Source organism: Corvus cornix, chromosome 2 (genome assembly GCF_000738735.6).
Source record: "Corvus cornix cornix isolate S_Up_H32 chromosome 2, ASM73873v5, whole genome shotgun sequence".
Taxonomy (NCBI): Eukaryota; Metazoa; Chordata; class Aves; order Passeriformes; family Corvidae; genus Corvus; species Corvus cornix.
Genome location: NC_046333.1, coordinates 154,311,748 through 154,331,614, shown reverse-complemented (window position 1 = coordinate 154,331,614; position 19,867 = coordinate 154,311,748). Strand labels below are relative to the sequence as shown.

The following is a 19,867-nucleotide window of genomic DNA, read 5'->3' as shown; positions in this document are numbered from 1 at the left end:
CGGGCTGCCCGATGCCCTGATCCCGATCCCAAGCTGCCGGCTGCACCCTGACCCCAGGACTGGTGGATCCCTGATCCCGGCATTGTCCAATGCTCCAATCCCTGATCCCGGAGCTGCTGGCTCCACCCTGACCCCAGGACCGGTGGATCCCTGATCCCACCGGGTCCCTCTCAACTCCAGCCTGTTCCTCCCAGATCGTCCCAGTTCCTGCCCCCAGGGGTCCCATCCCAGCACCGGATCCCCGATCCCCGGCACGGCCACGGCACCGAATGGGACTCGGGGGGCCCCTGGGTGCGTCCCCTCCCCCCGTCCCGCTCCTTGGAACGGCGCAGGATCCCGGTGTCCCCACAGGCTCCCGGTGTCCCCATCCCTGCAGGATCCCAGTGCCCATCCCTGCAGGATCCTGGTGTCCCCACAGGCTCCCGGTGTCCCCATCCCTGCAGGATCCCAGTGTCCCCACAGTTTCCCAGTGTCCCCACAGGCTCCCGGTGTCCCCATCCCTGCAGGATCCCAGTGTCCCCACAGTTTCCCAGTGTCCCCACAGGATCCCGGTGTCCCCATCCCCCAATGCCGGATCCCCCAATCTTGGTACTGCTGGATCCACCCCGATCCCAGAACCCCTGGATCCTCCTCGATCCCACAACCACTGGATCCCCTGTGATCCCACACCCTGGATCGCACCGATCCCTGACCCCATTGATTTCCCAGATCCCACTGATCCCTGACCGCCCAGATCCCTGACCGCCCAGATCCGGTACCTGCTGGCACTGGCGGGTCCCGTCCTGCTCCCCTCTGCAGCCGCTGCTGCTCTGCGGGGTCGGGGCGGTTGCCCGCCGGGCACCCGGTACCCTCGGGCCGGGGGAGCTGCACATCTCACAGCCGGGGCGCGTGGGCTTGTTCAGGAACGTGCACCGGGGGCACGGCCAGCCCGCCTGGAACGGGACGGGCATGGGAACGGGAACGGCATGGGCACCGGGGGCACGGCCAGCCCGCCTGCAACGGGCACGGGAATGGGCATGGGAACGGGAATGGGCATGGGAACGGGCACCGGGGGCACGGCCAGCCCGCCTGGAATGGGAACGGGCATGGGAACGGGAATGGGAACGGGCACCGGGGGCACGGCCAGCCCGCCTGGAACGGGAACGGGAATGGGCATGGGCACGGGAACGGGCACCGGGGGCACGGCCAGCCCGCCTGGAATGGGAACGGGCATGGGAATGGGCACGGGAACGGGAACGGGCACCGGGGGCACGGCCAGCCCGCCTGGAACGGGAACGGGCATGGGAACGGGAACGGGCATGGGAATGGGCACCGGGAACGGGCACCGGGGGCACGGCCAGCCCGCCTGGAATGGGAACGGGCATGGAACGGAACGGCATGGAACGGGCACCGGGGCACGGCCAGCCCGCCTGCAACGGGCACGGGAACAGGCACCAGGGCAGTGCCTGCCCTCGAGCACCGGGAACAGAACGGGGAACGGGCACAGGAACGGGCACTGGGGCTGGGAACGGATACCGGGGCAGTGCCCGCCCTCGGGCACCGGGAACAGAACGGGAACGGGCCTGGGAACGGGCACCGGGGCAGTGCCGCCCTCGGGCACCGGGAACAGAACGGGCACGGGCACGGGAATGGGCACCGGGGCAGTGCCTGCCCTCGGGCACCGGGAACAGAATGGGGAACGGGAATGGGCACCGGGGCAGTGCCCGCCCTCGGGCACCGGGAACAGAACGGGAACGGGGCTGAGCTCGGATTCTCCCCAGAACTCTGGGAATGGGGAATGGGCTGGGAGCCGCCCCCACCCCGAACCCGCTCCGGTGAGGGCGGGCGGGGATCAGGGATTGGGATCGGGATTGGGATCGGGATTGGGACTGGGATCGGGATTGGGATCAGGGATTGGGATCAGGGAGCGGGATCGGGATTGGGATCAGGGTCTGGGAATTGGGATCGGGATTGGGATCAGGGATTGGGATCGGGATTGGGATTGGGATCGGGATTGGGATTGGGAATTGGGATTGGGATCGGGATTGGGATTGGGATCGGGATCAGGGATTGGGAATTGGGATTGGGATTGGGATCAGACAGGACCCCCCGTACCTGCTCCGGTGAGGGCGGGCGGGGCTCAGGGGCCGCGGGCGGGGCCCCGGCGCCGTCCCAGAGCTGCAGCGAGTCCAGGTGCTCGCGGACGTCGCCGGTGTCCACCCGCTCCGGGGGCTCCGGGCCACGGCCTGCGGACACAGCCGGACACGGGATGGGCTGGCACCGGCCGGGAACGGGACACGGAGGGAGAGGGAGGGAACGGGAGCAGCAGCAGGAGCAGGAGGAGGAGGAGGAGAAGTGGGTGAGGAAGGAGCAGGATGGGGAGGGCGAGGAAGGAACAGGAGTGGGAGCAGGATGAGGATGATGAAGGAGGAGCAGCGTCAGGAAGGAGCAGGGTGAGGAAGAGGAGGAAGGAGCAGAGCGAGGATGAGGATGAAGATCCTGTGGGCTCTCCCTGTGCCTGTGCCAGGTGAGGAAGGAGCAGAGCGAGGAAGGGGCAGGATGAAAGTGAGGGGGAGGATGATGACGAGAATGACGAAGATGAGGATGAGGCTCCCGTGCCCCCGTAGCTGCGCCAGGCGAGGAAGGAGCGGGATGGGGAAGGAGCAGGGAGAGGAAGGAGCAGGGTGAGGATGAGGACGATGATGATGAGGATGATGATGATGATGATGACGATGATGACGACCACGCTCCCATGCCCTGTACCTGCGCCAGGCGAGGAAGGAGCGGGATGGGGAAGGAGCAGAGTGAGGAAGGAGCAGGGTGAGGAAGCAGCAGAGTGAGGATGATGATGATGATGACGACGTTCCCGTGCCCCGTACCTGTGCCAGGTGAGGAAGGAGCGGGATGGGGAAGGAGCAGGGAGAAAAAGGAGCAGGGTGAGGAAGGAGCAGGGTGAGGATGATGACGACGACGACGACGATGATGACGACGATGATGATGACGCTCCTGTGCCCCGTACCTGTGCCAGGCGAGGAAGGAGCGGGATGGGGAAGCAGCAGGGCGAGGAAGGAGCAGGGTGAGGATGATGATGACGACAATGACGACGATGATGATGACAATGACAATGACAATGATGACGACGATGACGATGATGACTGCTCTCCCGTGCCCCGTACCTGTGCCAGGCGAGGAAGGAGCGGGATGGGGAAGCAGCAGGGCGACGAAGGAGCAGGGTGAGGATGATGATGACAATGATGATGACGACGATGATGATGATGACGATGACGTTCCCGTGCCCCTGTACCTGTGCCAGGCGAGGAAGGAGCAAGGATGGGGAAGCAGCAGGGTGAGGAAGGAGCAGGGCGAGGATGATGATGATGATGATGACGATGATGATGACGATGATGACGATGATGATGATGACAATGACGACGACGATGACGATGACGATGATGACCACCACTCTCCCGTGCCCCGTACCTGCGCCAGGCGAGCTGCCCGCGTCCCCGGCGGCGTCGGCGGGCGCGTCCAGCGCCAGGGCGCGGAGCAGGCCGTGCGCCTGCTGCTCCCGGTAGCGCTGCGGGCTCAGCCCCGCCGCCCGCGCCGACAGCAGGAAGAGGAAGGCCGGGTCCCCGTCGCGGCGGATCCCGTAGGAGCCCAGGCTGCGGCCGTCCGAGCACAGGCTCTGCCCGATGATCCAGCGCTGCGCCAGAGGGTGGAAGCCGTACTCGCGGAACACCTGCGGGGATCCCGGGGGGATCAGGGGAGATCCGGGGGGAATCCAGGGGAAATCCCAGGGGAAATCCAGGGGAATCCCGGGGGAATCCAGGGGAAATCCCTGGGGAAATCAGGGGAGATCCCAGGGGAAATCCAGGGGAGATCCCGGGGGGATCAGGGGAAATCCCGGGGGAATCCAGGGGAGATCCCAGGGGAAATCCAGGGGAGATCCCGGGGGGGATCAGGGGAGAGCCCGGGGGGAATCAGGGGAGATCCCGGGAGGGAATCCAGGGGGGATCCCGGGGGAAATCCAGGGGAGATCCCGGGGGGGAATCCAGGGGAGATCCCGGGGGGAAATCCAGGAGAGAGCCCAGGGAAAAGCCAAGGCGAGCCCCAGGTGATCCCGGGAATCCGATTCCCCCAGAGCAGCGGCCGGCCCAGCCCCCAGGGGATCCCGGATGACCCCAGTGACCCCATCCCCCCCAAGGGGATCCCAGTGACCCCATCCCCCCCAGGGGATCCCGGATGACCCCAGTGACCCCATCCCCCCCAGGGGATCCTGGATGACCCCATCCCCCCCCAGGGGACCCCAGGTGACCCCAGTGACCCCATTCCCCTCCAGGTGACCCCATCCCCCCCAGCTGACCCCATCCCCCCCCAGGTGACCCCAGGTGACCCCAGTGACCCCATTCCCCCCCAGCTGACCCCATTCCCCCCCAGGTGACCCCAGGTGACGCCATTCCCCCCCAGGTGACCCCAGTGACCCCAGGTGACCCCAGTGACCCCGTACCTGCTCCTTGAGCGTGCCGATGGTGATGTGGGGCTGCACCCGCAGGGTGATGCTGGCCGAGGACGTGGCATCCTCCACCCCCACCGGCATGCTGGGAACGACAGGGAATAGTGGGATTTGGGATATGGGTATGGGGTACGGCATGCTGGGAACGACAGGGAATAGTGGGATTTGGGATATGGGTATGGGGTACGGCATGCTGGGAACGACAGGGAATAGTGGGATTTGGGATATGGGTATGGGGTACGGCATGCTGGGAACGACAGGGAATAGTGGGATTTGGGATATGGGTGTGGGGTACGGCATGCTGGGAACGACAGGGAATAGTGGGATTTGGGATATGGGTATGGGGTATGGGGTACGGCATGCTGGGAACGACAGGGAACAGCGGGATTTGGGAGATGGGGTAGTGGATATGGGATAGGGGATAGGGGATAGGGGATATGGGATCTGGGATACAGGATATGGGATATGGCATGCTGGGAACGACAGGGAATAGCAAGATTTGGGATTTGGGATATGGGATAGGGGATATGGGGTATGGGGTATGGGGGTACGGCATGCTGGGAATGACAAGGAACAGCGGGATTTGGGATCTGGGATATGGGATAGGGGATATGGGGTATGGGGTACGGGGGTACGGCACGCTGGGAATGACAAGGAACAGCAGGATTTGGGATGGGGGGATATGGGGTATGGGATAGGGGATCTGGGATATGGGGTACAGCAGGCTGGGAACGACTGGGAATAGCGGTATTTGGAATAGGGGGATATAGGGTATGGGATCTGGGATAGGGGATCTGGGGTATGGGGTACGGCACGCTGGGAATGACTGGGAACAGCGGGATTTGGGATAGGGGGTGTGGGACAATGGGCTATGGGATACCGGACATGGGATATGGGATGTGGGATACGGCATTCTGGGAACGATGGGAATTACGGGATTTGGGATTTGGGACACTGAGCTCGGGATAAAGGACACAGCGCGCTGGGAACAACGGGAAATGCTGGGATTTGGGATTTGGGATTTGGGACACAGGGCATGGGATAAAGGAGGATTTGGGATTTGGGACACAGGGCACGGGATAAAGGACACAGCGCGCTGGGAACAACGGGAAATGCTGGGATCTGGGATACGGCGTGCTGGGGATTCCGGGAAACACCAGGATAACACCGGGATAGGGGAACGGAGGGGAGCGGGAGGGAGGAGGAGGAGGGAGAAAAAGAAGGGAAGAAGGATGAAGAGGAAGTGGAGGAAGGCAGGAGGATGGAGACGGGGGGAGGAGGAGGAAGAAAAGGAGAAAGCAGAAGGACGGAGGGGGGAGAGGAGGAGGAGGAGGGGGAGGAAGAGGAGGGAGAAAGAAGGAAAAGGAGGAAAAGGAGGAAAAGGAGGAAAAGGAGGAAAAGGAGGAGAAGAAAAAGAAAGGAGGAAGGGGAGGGAGGGGCTGGGGAGGGAGAGGGGGAGGAAGGCAGAGGATGAGGAAGGAGGATGAGGAAGGAGAATGAGGAGTGAGGAGGAGGAAGGCAGGAGGATGAGGAAGGAGAACAAGGAGGGAGGATGAGGAGTGAGGAAGAGGAGGGAAGATGAGGAAGGAGAATAAGGAAGGAGGATGAGGAAGGAAAATGAGGAGTGAGGATGAGGAGCAAGGATGAGAAGAGAAGAGAAGGAAGGAGGCAGGAGGAAGGCAGGAGGATGAGGAGGAGGAAGGCAGGAGGATGAGGAGGAGGAAGGCAGGAAGAGGAGAGAGGAGGAGAAAAGCAGGAGGATGAGGATGAGGAAGGCAGAAGGATGAGGATGAGGAGAATGAGGAGGGAGGAGGAGGAGGAAGGCAGGAGGATGAGGAGGGAAGATGAGGAAGGCAGGGGATGAGGAGGATGAGGATGAGGAGGAGGATGAGGAGGAGGAAGGCAGGGGATGAGGAGGATGAGGAGGAGGAGGATGAGGAGGAGGAAGGCAGGGGATGAGGAGGATGAGGATGAGGAGGAGGATGAGGAGGAGGAAGGCGGAGGATGAGGAGGAGGAGGAGGACGAGGATGAGGAGGAGGATGAGGATGAGGAGGGAGGAGGAGGAGGAAGGCAGGGGATGAGGGGGATGAGGAGGATGAGGAGGATGATGAGCATGATGAGGAGGATGAGGATGAGGAGGATGAGGAGGATGAGGAGGATGAGGAGGATGAGGATGATGAGGATGATGATGAGGATGATGAGGATGAGGATGATGAGAATGAGGATGATGAGGATGAGAATGAGGATGAGGATGAGGAGGATGAGGATGATGAGGATGATGAGGAGGATGAGGATGATGAGGATGAGCATGATGAGGACGAGGATGATGATGAGGATGAGGAAGGCCGCGGCTCACCTGATATCGGGCGCGGGGCCGTCGCGCAGGCGCACGCTCAGCTCCGCCTGCAGCCCGGCCAGCGCTGCCGCGCTCTGCGCCGCCACGGCCGCGTCCCCGCACGCGATGGCCTCGGCCAGGCGCTGCGCCAGCTCCTCTGCGGACACGGCACGGACACGGGATGGACACGGCGTGGACATGGCATGGACACGGGATGGACACGGGATGGACACGGGACAGAGGAACTGACACGGGATGGACACGGGACAGAGGGATGGACAGCGGGATGGACAGGGATGGACATGGGACAGAGGGACAGCGGGATGGACAGCAGGATGGACACGGGGGAATAGTGGGACACCAGGATGGACACCAGGATGGACACCAGGATGGACACCAGGATGGACACCGGCACGGACAGCGGGATGGACACGGGACAGAGGGATGGACAGTGGGATGGACAGTGGGGATGGACACCAGGACAGAGGGATGGACACGGGACAGCAGAATGGACACAGGGACACCAGGATGGACATGGGGGGACAGCGGGATGGACACAGGGACAGAGGGACGGACAGTGGGATGGACACAGGGACAGAGGGACGGACAGTGGCATGGACACCGGGACAGCGGGATGGACACCGAGATGGACACGGCAGGACGCCGGGATGGCACCCAGAGCGCCCCGGGGGGGCGGGGACACCACGGGGACACCGGGGGACAGTGGGGGACAGCGGGATGGACACAGGGACAGCGGGATGGACACGGTGGGACAGAGGGATGGACACGGCGGGACAGCAGGATGGACACGGCGGGACAGCGGGATGGACAGCAGGACAGCGGGATGGACACGGCAGGACAGCGGGATGGACACGGCGGGACAGCGGGATGGACAGCAGGACAGCGGGATGGACACGGCGGGACAGCGGGATGGACACGGCGGGACAGCGGGATGGACACGGCAGGACAGCGGGATGGACACGGCGGGACAGCGGGATGGACACAGTGGGACAGAGGGATGGACACAGTGGGACAGCGGGATGGACACAGTGGGACAGCGGGATGGACACAGTGGGACAGAGGGATGGACGGCGGGACAGCGGGATGGACACGGCGGGACAGCGGGATGGACACGGCGGGACAGCGGGATGGACACAGTGGGACAGAGGGATGGACGGCGGGACAGCGGGATGGACACGGTGGGACAGAGGGATGGACACGGCGGGACAGAGGGATGGACACGGCGGGACAGCGGGATGGACAGCGGGAGGGGACGTGTCCCAGCCCCCAGGCGGGAGTGGCTCAGCCCGGGCACACAGCGGGGACAGGAGGTGCCGGGGGGCCCGGGCTCTGCTCCCAGGGGCCGGGGACAGGGACAGGGACAGGGCCGGGACAATCGGCCCCAGGCCCCGCTGGGATCTCGGGGACGCTCCCCGGGCAGGGCCGCGCCGCCCTTCGCACCCGGGGGTGGCCGCGGTGGGCTGGGGGCCCCGGCATCCCCGGGATTACCTCTCTGCGCCAGCTCCAGGGTCCGCGCCTCCTCCGGGTCCGCCTCGGCCGCGGGTGGCACCGGCGATGTCCCCGCGTCACCCTCGGGCGCTGCGGGGACACGGCGAGGAGGGGCCGGGCTGGCACCGGGCTGGCAGGGGAGACGGGGGGCACAGCGAGGACACCCCCGCAGCTGCCCGGGCTCACGGCGAGGGCTGGCGTGTCACCCTGTGCCCCCCGTGTCACCCTGTGCCCCCCGTGCCACCCCATCCCTGTCACCCTGTGCCCCCCTGTGTCACCCCATCCCCCTGTCATCCCATCCCTGTGTCACCCTGTGCTCGCCGTGTCCCCCTGTCCCCGTGCCATCCTGTCCCTTCCATGCCACCCTGTCCCTGTGTCACCCCATCCCTGTCACCCCATCCCCTCTGTGCCACCCCGACCCCCCTGTGTCACCCCATCCCTCCCGTGCCATCCTGTGCGCTCCGTGTCACCCTGTCCCCACCCGTGTCACCCCATCCCTCCCGTGCCACCCTGTGCCCCTCGTGTCACCCTGTCCCCACCCGTGTCACCCCATCCCTCCCGTGCCACCCTGTGCCCCTCGTGTCACCCTGTGCCCGTGCCACCCCTCCGGGCCTGCCTGAGGGAGCTGCTCAGCCCCGAGTCCCTGTCCCCCTGTCCCCACATCCCCAAGCCTGTCCCTGTCCCCACACCCCCATGTCCCCCTGTCCCAGCCCTGTCCCCCCTGTCCCTGTCCCACCTCTCCGCGCCTCCCTGAGGGAGCTGCTCAGCACCGTCCACCACTGCTGAGCCTCGCGCTCCTCGGGGAACCGCAGCGCCACCGTCCCCAGTGACCCCGCTGAGCCTGCTGAGCCCGATCCCGCTGCTCCCGAGGATCCCGCAGATCCCGAGGATCCTCCCAGCCCCGCTGCTCCGGCCGGCGGCAGCTCCAGCTCGTGGCTCGTGGGGCCGCACACGCGGTAGGAGACGTCCCGCAGGTCAAACTCGGCCAGGGGCTGGCACGGGGCACAGGGGACAGAGGGACAGAGGGTCAGAGGGACAGAGGGACAGAGGGACAGGGACAGGGGGACAGAGGGACAGAGGGGAGAGGGGACAGGGGGACAGGGGGGACAGAGGGACAGAGGGACAGAGGGACAGGGGGACAGAGGGACAGAGGGACAGAGGGGACAGGGGGCACAGGGGGCAGGGGACAGGGGGACAGGGGGCACAGGCGACGGGGTCACCGCGGGGCTGGGACACCCGCAGCACCCTCAGCATGCCCCGGTCACTCCTGGGGGGTCCCGGTCACTCCTGGGGGCTCCTGGGCACCCTTTGGGTGTCCCCGGTCACCCTTGGAGCGTTCTGGTCACTCTTGGGACATCTTTGGGGTGCCCCTGAGCATCCTCAGGGTGCCCTGGCCACTTCTGAAGTGTTCTGCTCACTTTTGGGGTGCCCTGGTCACTCTCAGGGTGCCCCGGTGACCCTCGGGACTGTCCCTGTCCATGGCAGGGGGCGGCCGCGGGCCGATCCCGGGGGGTCCCGTCCTTCCCAACCCCCCCGGGACTCCCCAATTCCCGGCCCGGCCCCGGGACCCCGCGGCCCCTCCCGGGGGACAATCCCGGCCTCGGCGGCGGAACCCCCGAGCTCCGCCCCCTCCCACCCCCCCGACCCCCGCCGCGGGCCCCTCCCCCGCCCCTCCCCTTCCCCGCCCGCCCTCACCGCGCCTCCCCCCGCCTCCGGCAGCCGCAGGCCCAGGCGGAAGCGGCGCCGGCCCTGGGCTCCCGGTTCCACGCTGAGCTGCAGGCGGAGCGCGGCGCCGGCGGCGGGCAGGAGGCGGCAGGGCGCGGCCAGCTCGGCCCGGGCCGCCATCAGCACCGTGGGCGGGCTGGGAGCCGGGCCCGGCCCGGGCGCTCCGGGCGCCGCCATGGCGGCCCCGCCACTTCCGGCCTCCTGCCCGCGCGGTCCGGCGGCGAAAGAAGCCCCCTCCGGGGGGCGCGGCGGGAAACGCGGCCCCGAGCGCGGGAGTTCCGGGGGAGGAGCGTTCTGCCCGTGGCCACGCCCCTGGCCGCGCCCCCCGCCGTGATTGACAGCAGCTCCCCCGTCTTTGTCCGCGCCAGCCAATCAGGGCGCCGAGCGCCCCCGCGGTGGGCGGGGCCGCGGATCGGCGCTGAGTGACGTCGGTCTCAGCCAATGAAAGGTGAGGGTGGCGGTGATTGACAGGCGTTGTCGCCAATGCGGGCGCGGGGCGCGGGCGCCGCTCGGGCGGGGCGGGCGCGGGCGGGGCGGTGCCGCCGCTGTTGCCGTCCGGTGCCGCAGGAGAAGGTCGCCCGCTCGCCCGCTCGCTCCGGGGGACTCCCAGGATCTCGCTCAGCCGCTCGCGCCGTCCCGAGCACTCGGGGACATGTCGAGGTGGGCGGAGGCCCGGTGGGCCGGCGCCAGACGGCGGACGGCGGCCGCGGCACACTCGCCCTCCTCGAGCTTTCCCCGGAGACGCCTTCCTTTACACGCGCCCCGAGCTTGAAGGCGCTGCCACGGCGAAGAGGCACCGATAGGGAGCAGGACGCGCCGGTAAGCCTGCTCGGCCCGCCGCCCCCTCCCCGGCGCCCTCGGAGGCTTCGCGGACTACAGCTCCCAGCGTGCCCTGCGCCGCCCGGGCACGGCCCGGCACCGCGCGCAGCCGCGGGGCAGACTGGGAGCAGCAGTCCAGCAATGGCGGGGCTGGGCCCCCCGCGCGGGGCATGCCGGGGGCTGTAGTCCGCCAATGCATCGCTGCTTGGCGCTGCGCGGGGCATGCCGGGAGCTGTAGTCCGGCGCGCGGGGCATGCTGGGACGCCACTTCCGGTGCCGCCGCCGGGGACCGCGGGAGAGTTTTCCGCGTCCTTTTTTTCCTTTTTTCTCCCTCTTTTTCCTCCTTTCCCCTCATCTTCCTCTTCCCTCTGCCTCCCTGCGTCTCCCCCTCCGCCTGTCACCGTTTCCCGCTTCGCCGTGCCTGTGCCAGCTCCCCTTGAAGCTCTTCCTCCCTCCTTTCCTCTCTCTTCCCGTTTCCTTTTCCCATTTCTGTTTTTCCCCCTCTGTGCCCGTTTCCCTTTTCCCTGCTCTCCCTGCTCGCCCTGGGGCCCGTCCCGGTGCCGCTCACGCCCCCGGGCTGTCTCGGGAGCAGCCGCTGCACCGGGACCTGCGCCGGGACTCTCGCTGGGAATCGCCCCGGGAGCGGCTCCGGGAGGATGAAGCTGCTGGAAAACTCCAGTTTTGAAGCCATCAACTCCCAGCTGACGGTGGAGACGGGCGATGCCCACATCATCGGCAGGTGAGGGCGGGGAAAAACCCGGGAATGCGGGAATTCCGCCGGGAAAAGCTCCGAGATCATCGCCCCGAGCGGGGCTGGGCGCTCCAGGAGGGATTTTCCCGTTCCCAACGCGGAGCCGGGGCCCTTTTGGTGCCTGAAATCCGGGTTTTTGTCCCCGTTCCCGGCTCGCCCTCCGCCCTGCTCAGCCGAGCGTTTGAGTTCCCAATCCCTGGGGCACCCGGAGAACATTCCTGGGAATCGTTGTTCTCCGGCTGGGGCTCCGTGCCCGGGGATGAGGAGCTGGGGATGCTCCCGGTCCCTTCCCGGCCCATCCTGGGCTGGAAGCGTCCCCAGGAGCAGCTGGGAAAGGGCAGAGTTTGGGGCTTTGCCAGTTTGTTCCCAGTTTGGCCCAGTCTGTCCCAGTCTGTCCCAGTCTCCAGCCGCGTTTGGGGTGCTCCAAAGTCCATCCCAGACCCGGAGCCTTTCGGAATTCCCCTCCTTGGGGAAATGAGGAATTTCAGGGAGGAGCTGGTGGAGTCCTGGGGGCGGGGCAGGAGCTGATCCCAGAGTTCCCGGAATGCCGGAGGGGTTGGGGATGGAGAGGAGCCCCGGGATTAGTCGGGGGACAGGGACAGACGCAGGGAATGGCTCCTTCTCTGGGAATTCCATCCCTGTCCCAAGCTCCTCTGGAGCCCCGGGAACGGCCCTGGAGGGGCTCTGGGCTCCCCAGGAGCTTCCCCCGCTGCCATTCCCGGGCTCCCGCCCGCTCTCCCCGCAGGATCGAGAGCTACTCCTGTAAGCTGGCCGGCATCGACAAGCAGCTCTTCAAGCAGTTCTGCCACGAGGGGCAGCCCCACGCGCTCGAGGCCCTGTCCCCGCCCCAGACCTCCGGCCTCAGCCCCGGCAGGTACCGCCAGCCACGCCGGGACTGCGGGGTCGGGCCTGGGAATGGGCCTGGGATTGTGGGATCGGCGCTGGGATTGTGGGATTGGCGCTGGGATTGCGGGATCGGCACTGGGAATGGGCCTGGGACTGTGGGGTTGGCACTGGGAATGGGCCTGGGGCTGTGGGATCGGCACTGGGACTGCGGGGTCGGCACTGGGAATGGGCCTGGGACTGTGGGATCGGCACTGGGAATGGCCCTGGGATCATGGGATCGGCACTGGGACTGTGGGGTTGGTCCCAGGAATGGCCTGGGACCGTGGGGTTGGCACTGGGATCGGCACTGGGACCGGGGGATCGGCAGTGGGACCGTGGGATCGGCACTGGGACTGTGGGATTGGCACTGGGACTGTGGGGTTGGCCCCGGGAATGGGCCTGGGACCGTGGGGTTGGCACTGGGACCGTGGCATTGGCACTGGGACCACGGGGTCAGCCCCAGGAATGGTCCTGGGACCGTGGGATTGGCCCTGGGATCAGCCCTGAGACCGTGGGATTGGCCCTGGGATCAGCCCTGGGACCGTGGGATCGGCCCTGGAATGAGCCCTGGGAGCAGCCCCGGGCTGGGCCTGGCTGGGCTGGGTTTTGGGGCCGGCCGTGAGCTCGTCCAGCACAGCCAAGGCCGCTCCCGGCCACGTCCCCGAGGGCCACGTTCCCGGGGATGGCAAATCCCTGTGTGCCCCGCGGTGCCGGTGTCCCTGAGTGTCCCTGAGTGTCCCTGAGCGTCCCTTTGTGCCCTGCTGTGCCCCGTGATGCCGGTGTCCCTCTGTGTCCTTGTGTCACTCTGTGTCCTGCTGTCCCTCTGTACCCCATGGTGCCCTGTGGTGCCAGTGTCTTTCTGTGTCCTTGTGTCCCGCTGTGTCCCCCCATGTCCCTCTGTGTCTCTCTGTCCCCCCGTGTCCCTCGTGTCCCTCTGTGTCCCTCTGTGTCCTTCTGTCCGTCTGTGTCCCTGTGTCCTTCTGTCCCTCTGTGTCCCTCTGTCCCTGTGTCCTTCTGTCCCGCCGTACCCCGTGGTGCCGGTGTCCCTGTGTCCCTCTGTGTGCTTCTGTCCCTCTGTGTCCCTGTGTATCCCTGTGTGTCCGTGTGTGTCCCTCTGTCCCTGTGTGTCCCCGTGTGTTCCTCTGTGTCCCTCTGTCCCTCAATGCCCCCCCGTGCCCTGCGGTGCCGGTGTCCCTGTGTGTCCCTGTGTGTCCCTCTGTCCCTGTGTGTCCCTGTGTGTCCCCCTCTGTGTCCCTGTGTGTCCCTGTGTGTCCCTGTGTGTCTCTCTGTGTCCCTGTGTGTCTCTCTGTCTCTGTGTGTCCCTGTGTGTCCCTCTGTCTCTCTGTGTCCCTGTGTGTCCCTGTGTGTCCCTGTGTGTCCCTTTGTGTCCCTGTGTGTTCCTGTGTGTCTCTCTGTGTCCCTGTGTGTCTTTCTGTCTCTGTGTGTCCTTGTGTGTCCCTCTGTCTCTCTGTGTGTCTCTCTGTCTCTGTGTGTTCCTGTGTGTCCCTGTGTGTCCCTGTGTGTCCCTCTGTCCCTGTGTGTCCCCCTCTGTGTCCCTGTGTGTCCCTGTGTGTTCCTGTGTGTCTCTCTGTGTCCCTGTGTGTCTCTCTGTCCCTGTGTGTCCCTGTGTGTCCCTCTGTGTCCCTCTGTGTCCCTGTGTGTCCCTCTGTCTCTCTATGTCTCTCTGTGTCCCTGTGTGTCCCTCTGTCCCCCTGTGCCCCCCCGTGCCCGGCGGTGCCGGTGACGCTGCGGTGCCGCTGCCAGGCTGGGGAAGAGCCAGGCGGGGGACGAGGAGGGGCCGCTGAGCGACACGTGCAGCCGCAAGACGCTGTTCTACCTGATCGCCACGCTCAACGAGGCCTTCCGGCCCGACTACGACTTCAGCGCCGCCAAGAGCCACGAGTTCAGCCGCGAGCCCAGCCTCAACTGGGTACGGACTGGGAGGGACTGGGGACGCTGGGAGGGACTGGGAGGGACTGGGATGGGAGAGCCGCGAGTCCAGCCTCAACTGGGTACGGACTGGGAGGGACTGGGATGGGAGAGCCACGAGTTCAGCTGCGAGCCCAGCCTCAACTGGGTACGGACTGGGAGGGACTGGGAGGGACTGGGAGGGACTGGGATGGGAGAGCCGCGAGTCCAGCCTCAACTGGGTACGGACTGGGGGCACTGGGAGGGACTGGGATGGGAGAGCCGCGAGCCCAGCCTGAACTGGGTATGGACTGGGAGGGACTGGGAGGGACTGGGATGGGAGAGCCGCGAGCCCAGCCTGAACTGGGTATGGACTGGGAGGGACTGGGAGGGACTGGGATGGGAGAGCTGCAAGTTCAGCCTCAACTGGGTACGGACTGGGGGTACTGGGAGGGACTGGGAGGGACTGGGATGGGAGAACTGCGAGCCCAACCTCAACTGGGTATGGCTCAGGGCACTGGGAGGGACTAGGAGGGACTGGGATGGGAGAGCCGTGAGCCTAGCCTCAACTGGGTATGGACTGAGAGGCACTGGGAGGGACTGGGATGGGAGAGCCATGAGCCCAGCCTCAGGTGGGTACAGAGCGTGGAACGGGGCGGGATCACCTGGAATCCCCTGGGAGAGCGGGAGTGGGACAGACTCGGGGCAGGAGGGACCTTCAGACTCCAAACTGCCCCGACCCGGCCTCGGACGCTCCCAGGGACAGGGCAGCCACAGCTTCCCCGGGAATTCTTTCCAGCCCTTCCGTGCTCCCAGACCCACATCCCCATCCCAGCCCCGTCCCTGTGTCCCACATCCCCATCCCAGCCCCGTCCCTGTGTCCCACATCCCCGTTCCCAGCCCCGTGCCCGTGTCCCACGTCCCCGTTCCCATTCCAGGTGATGAATGCCGTGAACTGCAGCCTCTTCTCGGCCGTGCGCGAGGATTTCAAGGCGCTGAAGCCGCTCCTGTGGAACGCGGTGGACGAGGAGATCTGCCTGGCCGAGTGTGACATCTACAGGTACCGGGGCCGCCCCTTCCTGAGGGGTTCCAGCCCTTCCCAGGGAATTCCGGCCCTTCCCGAGGGGTTCCAGCCCTTCCCGGGGAATTCCGGCCCTTGCCGAGGGGTTCTGGCCCTTCCCGGGGAATTCTGGCCCTCCCCAAGGGATTTTGACCCTTCCTGTGGAATTCCGGCCCTTCCCGTGGAATTCTGGCCCTTCCCATGGAATTCCGGCCCTTCCCGAGGGGTTCCGGCCCTTCCCGTGGAATCCTGACCCTTCTCCTGGAATTCCAGCCTTTCCTGAGGCGCTCTGCCCCCGGACAGGCACTTTTCCCATAAGAAGCGGTGTTTTGGGTGCGAGGAGCAGCCGGAGCAGGGCCGGTGTTGCTGCCGTGGGGGTGCTGCCATCCCTTCCCAGCCCCTTGGGATTCCCAACCCCGGGAATTCCCAGCGCCGGGAATTCTGCCGCCCAGCCTGGGAGCTTTGCTGTCCCCACCCCAGCCCTGCCCCCCATGCCGTGTGCCCGGCCTGTCCATCCAGGGAGCTTGTCCCGCCTCTCCCGCTGCAGCTACAACCCCGACCTGGACTCGGATCCCTTTGGGGAGGACGGCAGCCTCTGGTCCTTCAACTACTTCTTCTACAACAAGCGGCTCAAGAGGATCGTGTTCTTCACCTGCCGCTCCATCAGGTGAGCCGGGGGCGGTTCCCGAGGGGCTGCCCCGGAACCGCGGCGCTGAGGCCGTGCTGCCCCTCCCGCAGCGGATACGCCTACACCCGCCCGGACACCGGCACCGAGCTGGACATGGACCTGGGGGAAGGGGACGCCGAGAAGGGCGGCAGCGGGGACCCCGAGGGCGGCGGCATCGAGGAGGACAGGTGGGTGCGGGCGGGGCCGCGGCGGTGTGGCCGCAGGTGAGGCAGGTGACCCTCGCTGTGCTCGGTGCAGGTTGCAGGTGATCTGCATGTGAGATTCCCGACCGGCTCCCAGGCACCGGGAACGGGAACGGAACCAGCAATGGGACTGGAAATGGACTGGGAACCGAACCAGCACTGGGAACGGGACTGGGAATGGAACCGGCGCCAGGAAGGGAACCGGGAACGGAACCGGCACCGGGACTGGCAACCCAGCCAGCGTTGGAACCGGGAATGGCACCGGGAACGGAGCTGCGAATGGAACCGGGAATGGAAGCGGCACCGTCCCCGCCCTGCTGGTCCTTCCTGACCCGTGTCCCCCCCACCCCATCACGGTGTCCCCACGTCCCCCCTGGACACTGGAGCCCCCCAGGAACCCCGGAGCTCCGGAGCCGCTGCCGGAGCCGCCGGGAGCTCCGGGAAGCTTCGCTGCACTTTATGGCTCCTCCCCTCGGCTGCACTGATCCCCGTTCCCACCTCGCCAGACTCCTGACGGGCTCCATCCGTCCATCCCGGCGCTGCCTGGGGGGAAAACCCCAAATCCGCCCCCGAACTGCCCCCCTCCCCCCCCACCCCGAGTCCGTGTGTTTCAAAGAGTCCGGCTTCGCTCCGCTCCAGCTCTGCTGTTCCTGCAGGGATCTCACCTGGGCCAGGTGAGCCCGGCGCCTGAGGCAGGGGGGTCCCGGCTGCGCCTCCGTGGGGATTCCGATGGAATTCTGGAGCAGGGGGGTCCCACTCTCACCCCGGGGCATGGCTGGAGCAGGGGGGTCACACCTGCACTTCCGTGGGAAGGGGATTCCGATGGAATTCTGGAGCAGGGGGGTCACACCTGCGCCTCTGTGGGAAGCAAATTCCAGTGGAATTCCAGAGGAGGGGGGTCCCAGCTCCTTTGGGATCTGTGATCTGGAGCGGGGCGGGTCCTACCTGCACCTCCCTTGGGATCCGGAGCGGGGTGTCCCATCTGCAGCCTCCATGGCAATTTGAATTCCAGTGGAATTCTGGAGCAGGGGAGTCCCGGTCGCATCCTGAGTGGGATCCGGATTGGAGGGGTCCCACCTGCACCCTCAGACTGCTCCAAGCTCCAGATTCTGGGGTCTGGTTCTGGCCCTGTTCCCACTCTGGATCCAGGGTCCAGCTGACCACGCACAAGGAGGGGCCGCTGAGCCCCCCCCAAACCCCTCCTGCCCCGCCAGAATGGGGCAGTTCTGTGGGAATCCCGCTGTTCCCACCAGCAGCTCCGGGACATCGGTTTGTGCTCCCCCAAATTCCCGGGGTGCATCCCCCCAGCTCCTCCATTCCCCCCTAAACTCCCCCTGGCCAGCTGGAATTCCACCCCGTTGCAGTGTCCTGCCAATAAAGGATTTCTGGGATTTGCCCCCAGTTCCTGGGGGATCCCCCTGGGATGTTGCCGTTACCATGGGGGGGTCCTGGCCCAGGGTGGGGGTTGGGACCCCGTGGGTTGGGGTCCCACGGGTGCTTCAGTCTGACTTTATTCTCTGGTTTATCTCTTTATGCTCTGGTTTATCCCTTTATCCTCTGCTTTAACATCGGTTTTATCCTCCTGCCGCTTTATTTTCCATTTCCGTGGAATCCCGGGGGCGTTCGGGTTTGCAGGGACGTTCAGGATCGCCTTGTTCCGTCAGCCCATGGGCGGGGACACCTTCCCCTGTCCCAGGCTGCTCCCAGCCCCAATGTCCAGCCTGGCCTTGGACGCTCCCGGGGATCCAGGGCAGCCACAGCTGCCCTGGGAATTCTGTTCCAGTCCCTCCCCACCCTCACAGGCCGGAATTCCTTCCCGATATCCCATCCAGCCCTGCCTGCTGGCAATGGGAAGCCGTTCCCTGTGTCCTGTCCCTCCAGCCCTTGTCCCAAGTCACCAGAGCAGGGTCAGGTGGGGGACAACGAGCAGCGAGCTCCTGGGTTCAGCTGAACCCCGTTTAATAATTATTGATTGTAGAACCGCTCTCCACTGTAGAACACCAGTTCCAGGCTTTTTCTCACACTGCTGGGCCTGGGCGTTGGAATTTCAGGCTCTAAAGCGACAAATGAGAGCCCGAGTCCAGGAAGTTCCTGCGGATTTTGGAGGGTAATATTGGATGCCAGGGGTGGAGGAGCCCGGGGGGTGTTGCTGGACATTGTCAGGTGTCTTGGTTTAGAAGACGAAACGTCTGCCAAGGAAGGCGGGAACCTCCGTGGTGTCCTCAGCATCCAGAGGGAATTGAAGCTTCTCCAAAGCTGTGCTGGTGGGCCGGAAGCGGTGGGCGCAGGGTTGGGAGACAGTGCCCTGCTGCGTTCCTCCTCCGAAGCCGTTGGCGGTGCCCTCCCAGAGCCGGGCACTGGGGATGGTGGGATAGCCACAGGAGCCCGTTCCAAAGGAGGTTTTACAGGCAATGAATTCCTCTACAGAGCCAGCAGCAGCCGCAGCAGGGGTAGGGCCCGTGTTCAGACAGCGATGTGCGAAGGGACGGAGCACACCCACGACCGGCTGCCAGCTGAACCGGGCTGAGCCAGGCTGAGCCGGGCTCGCGGTGGCACCAGGGAGGTTTCTGTGCCTGGGACACAAACGCGGCACCCAAGAGCTGCTTTGTCCTTTCCACCCTTTCCTCTAGAGCTGCACATTGGGTGCCAGCGAATGGCTTGGTTTGGGCGACAAACGTGCTCAGCAAGGCGGGAACCTTTCCTCCGAATGGGTGAAACTCCTGCGATCATGGGGCTTTCGGGCAGAGAGGGAGGGAAGGGAACGATGAAAACCCGTTGCTCTAGAGCAAACGGCAGCCCCGGAACGGGCACTGCCCACGCGCTCCGCACCGCGCTCGGCGCCGCGATTGGCACCACGCTCGGTGGGGGAGCTGCAGCCGGCGGCAGCAGGCGCTGCGGTGGCGGACCCCCGTGGCCAGCAGGGGGCGCTGTGGTGTCAGACCCACGGCCAGCAGGGGGCGCTGTGGCGACATACCCACGGCCAGCAGGGGGCGCTGTGCTGACGGACCCACGGCCAGCAGGGGGCGCTGTGGCGACATACCCACGGCCAGCAGGGGGCGCTGTGGCGACATACCCACGGCCAGAAGGGGGCGCTGTGGTGTCGGACCCACGGCCAGCAGGGGTCGCTGTGGCGGCATACCCACGGCCAGCAGGGGGCGCTGTGGTGTCGGACCCACGGCCAGCAGGGGGCGCTGTGGTGTCGGACCCACGGCCAGCAGGGGGCGCTGTGGCGACATACCCACGGCCAGCAGGGGTCGCTGTGGCGACATACCCACGGCCAGCAGGGGGCGCTGTGGTGACGGACCCAAGGCCAGCAGGGGGCGCTGTGGTGACATACCCACGGCCAGCAGGGGGCGCTGTGGTGTCGGACCCACGGCCAGCAGGGGGCGCTGTGGTGACGGACTCACGGCCACCAGGGGGCGCTGTGGTGACATACCCACGGCCAGCAGGGGGCGCTGTGGTGACATACCCACGGCCAGCAGGGGGCGCAGTGGTGTCGGACCCACGGCCAG

At 66.1% G+C, this 19,867-nt stretch overlaps 2 protein-coding genes across 3 annotated transcripts; one reads left to right on the top strand and one right to left on the bottom strand.

The window, feature by feature from the left end:
* Positions 1-758: 758 nt before the first annotated feature.
* SHARPIN (SHANK associated RH domain interactor) lies at positions 759-10,254 on the bottom strand (the record flags this gene model as incomplete). Its single annotated transcript, XM_039569918.1, has 10 exons — positions 10,033-10,254; positions 9,074-9,329; positions 8,338-8,427; positions 6,850-6,985; positions 4,487-4,577; positions 3,460-3,718; positions 2,095-2,225; positions 1,313-1,409; positions 974-1,263; positions 759-932 (listed from the first exon to the last, which is right to left on the bottom strand). Coding segments are annotated over exons 1-10 (1,731 nt in total), but the record flags the coding sequence as incomplete, so codon positions are not given.
* Positions 10,255-10,582: 328 nt separating this feature from the next.
* Positions 10,583-17,941, top strand: MAF1 (MAF1 homolog, negative regulator of RNA polymerase III). Of its 2 annotated transcripts, none has more exons than XM_039549667.1 (8): positions 10,583-10,881; positions 11,474-11,620; positions 12,378-12,506; positions 14,282-14,447; positions 15,364-15,485; positions 16,033-16,152; positions 16,224-16,340; positions 16,453-17,941. In XM_039549667.1, exons 2-8 carry the CDS (start codon positions 11,538-11,540, stop codon positions 16,838-16,840), a joined length of 1,125 nt encoding a protein of 374 aa, XP_039405601.1. In that variant the 5' UTR covers positions 10,583-10,881; positions 11,474-11,537; the 3' UTR covers positions 16,841-17,941. The 2 variants fall into 2 exon arrangements, with proteins under 2 accessions (XP_039405601.1, XP_039405603.1); XM_039549669.1 differs by having other exon boundaries at positions 10,585-10,881; positions 16,411-16,545.
* The last annotated feature ends 1,926 nt before the right edge of the window (positions 17,942-19,867 follow it).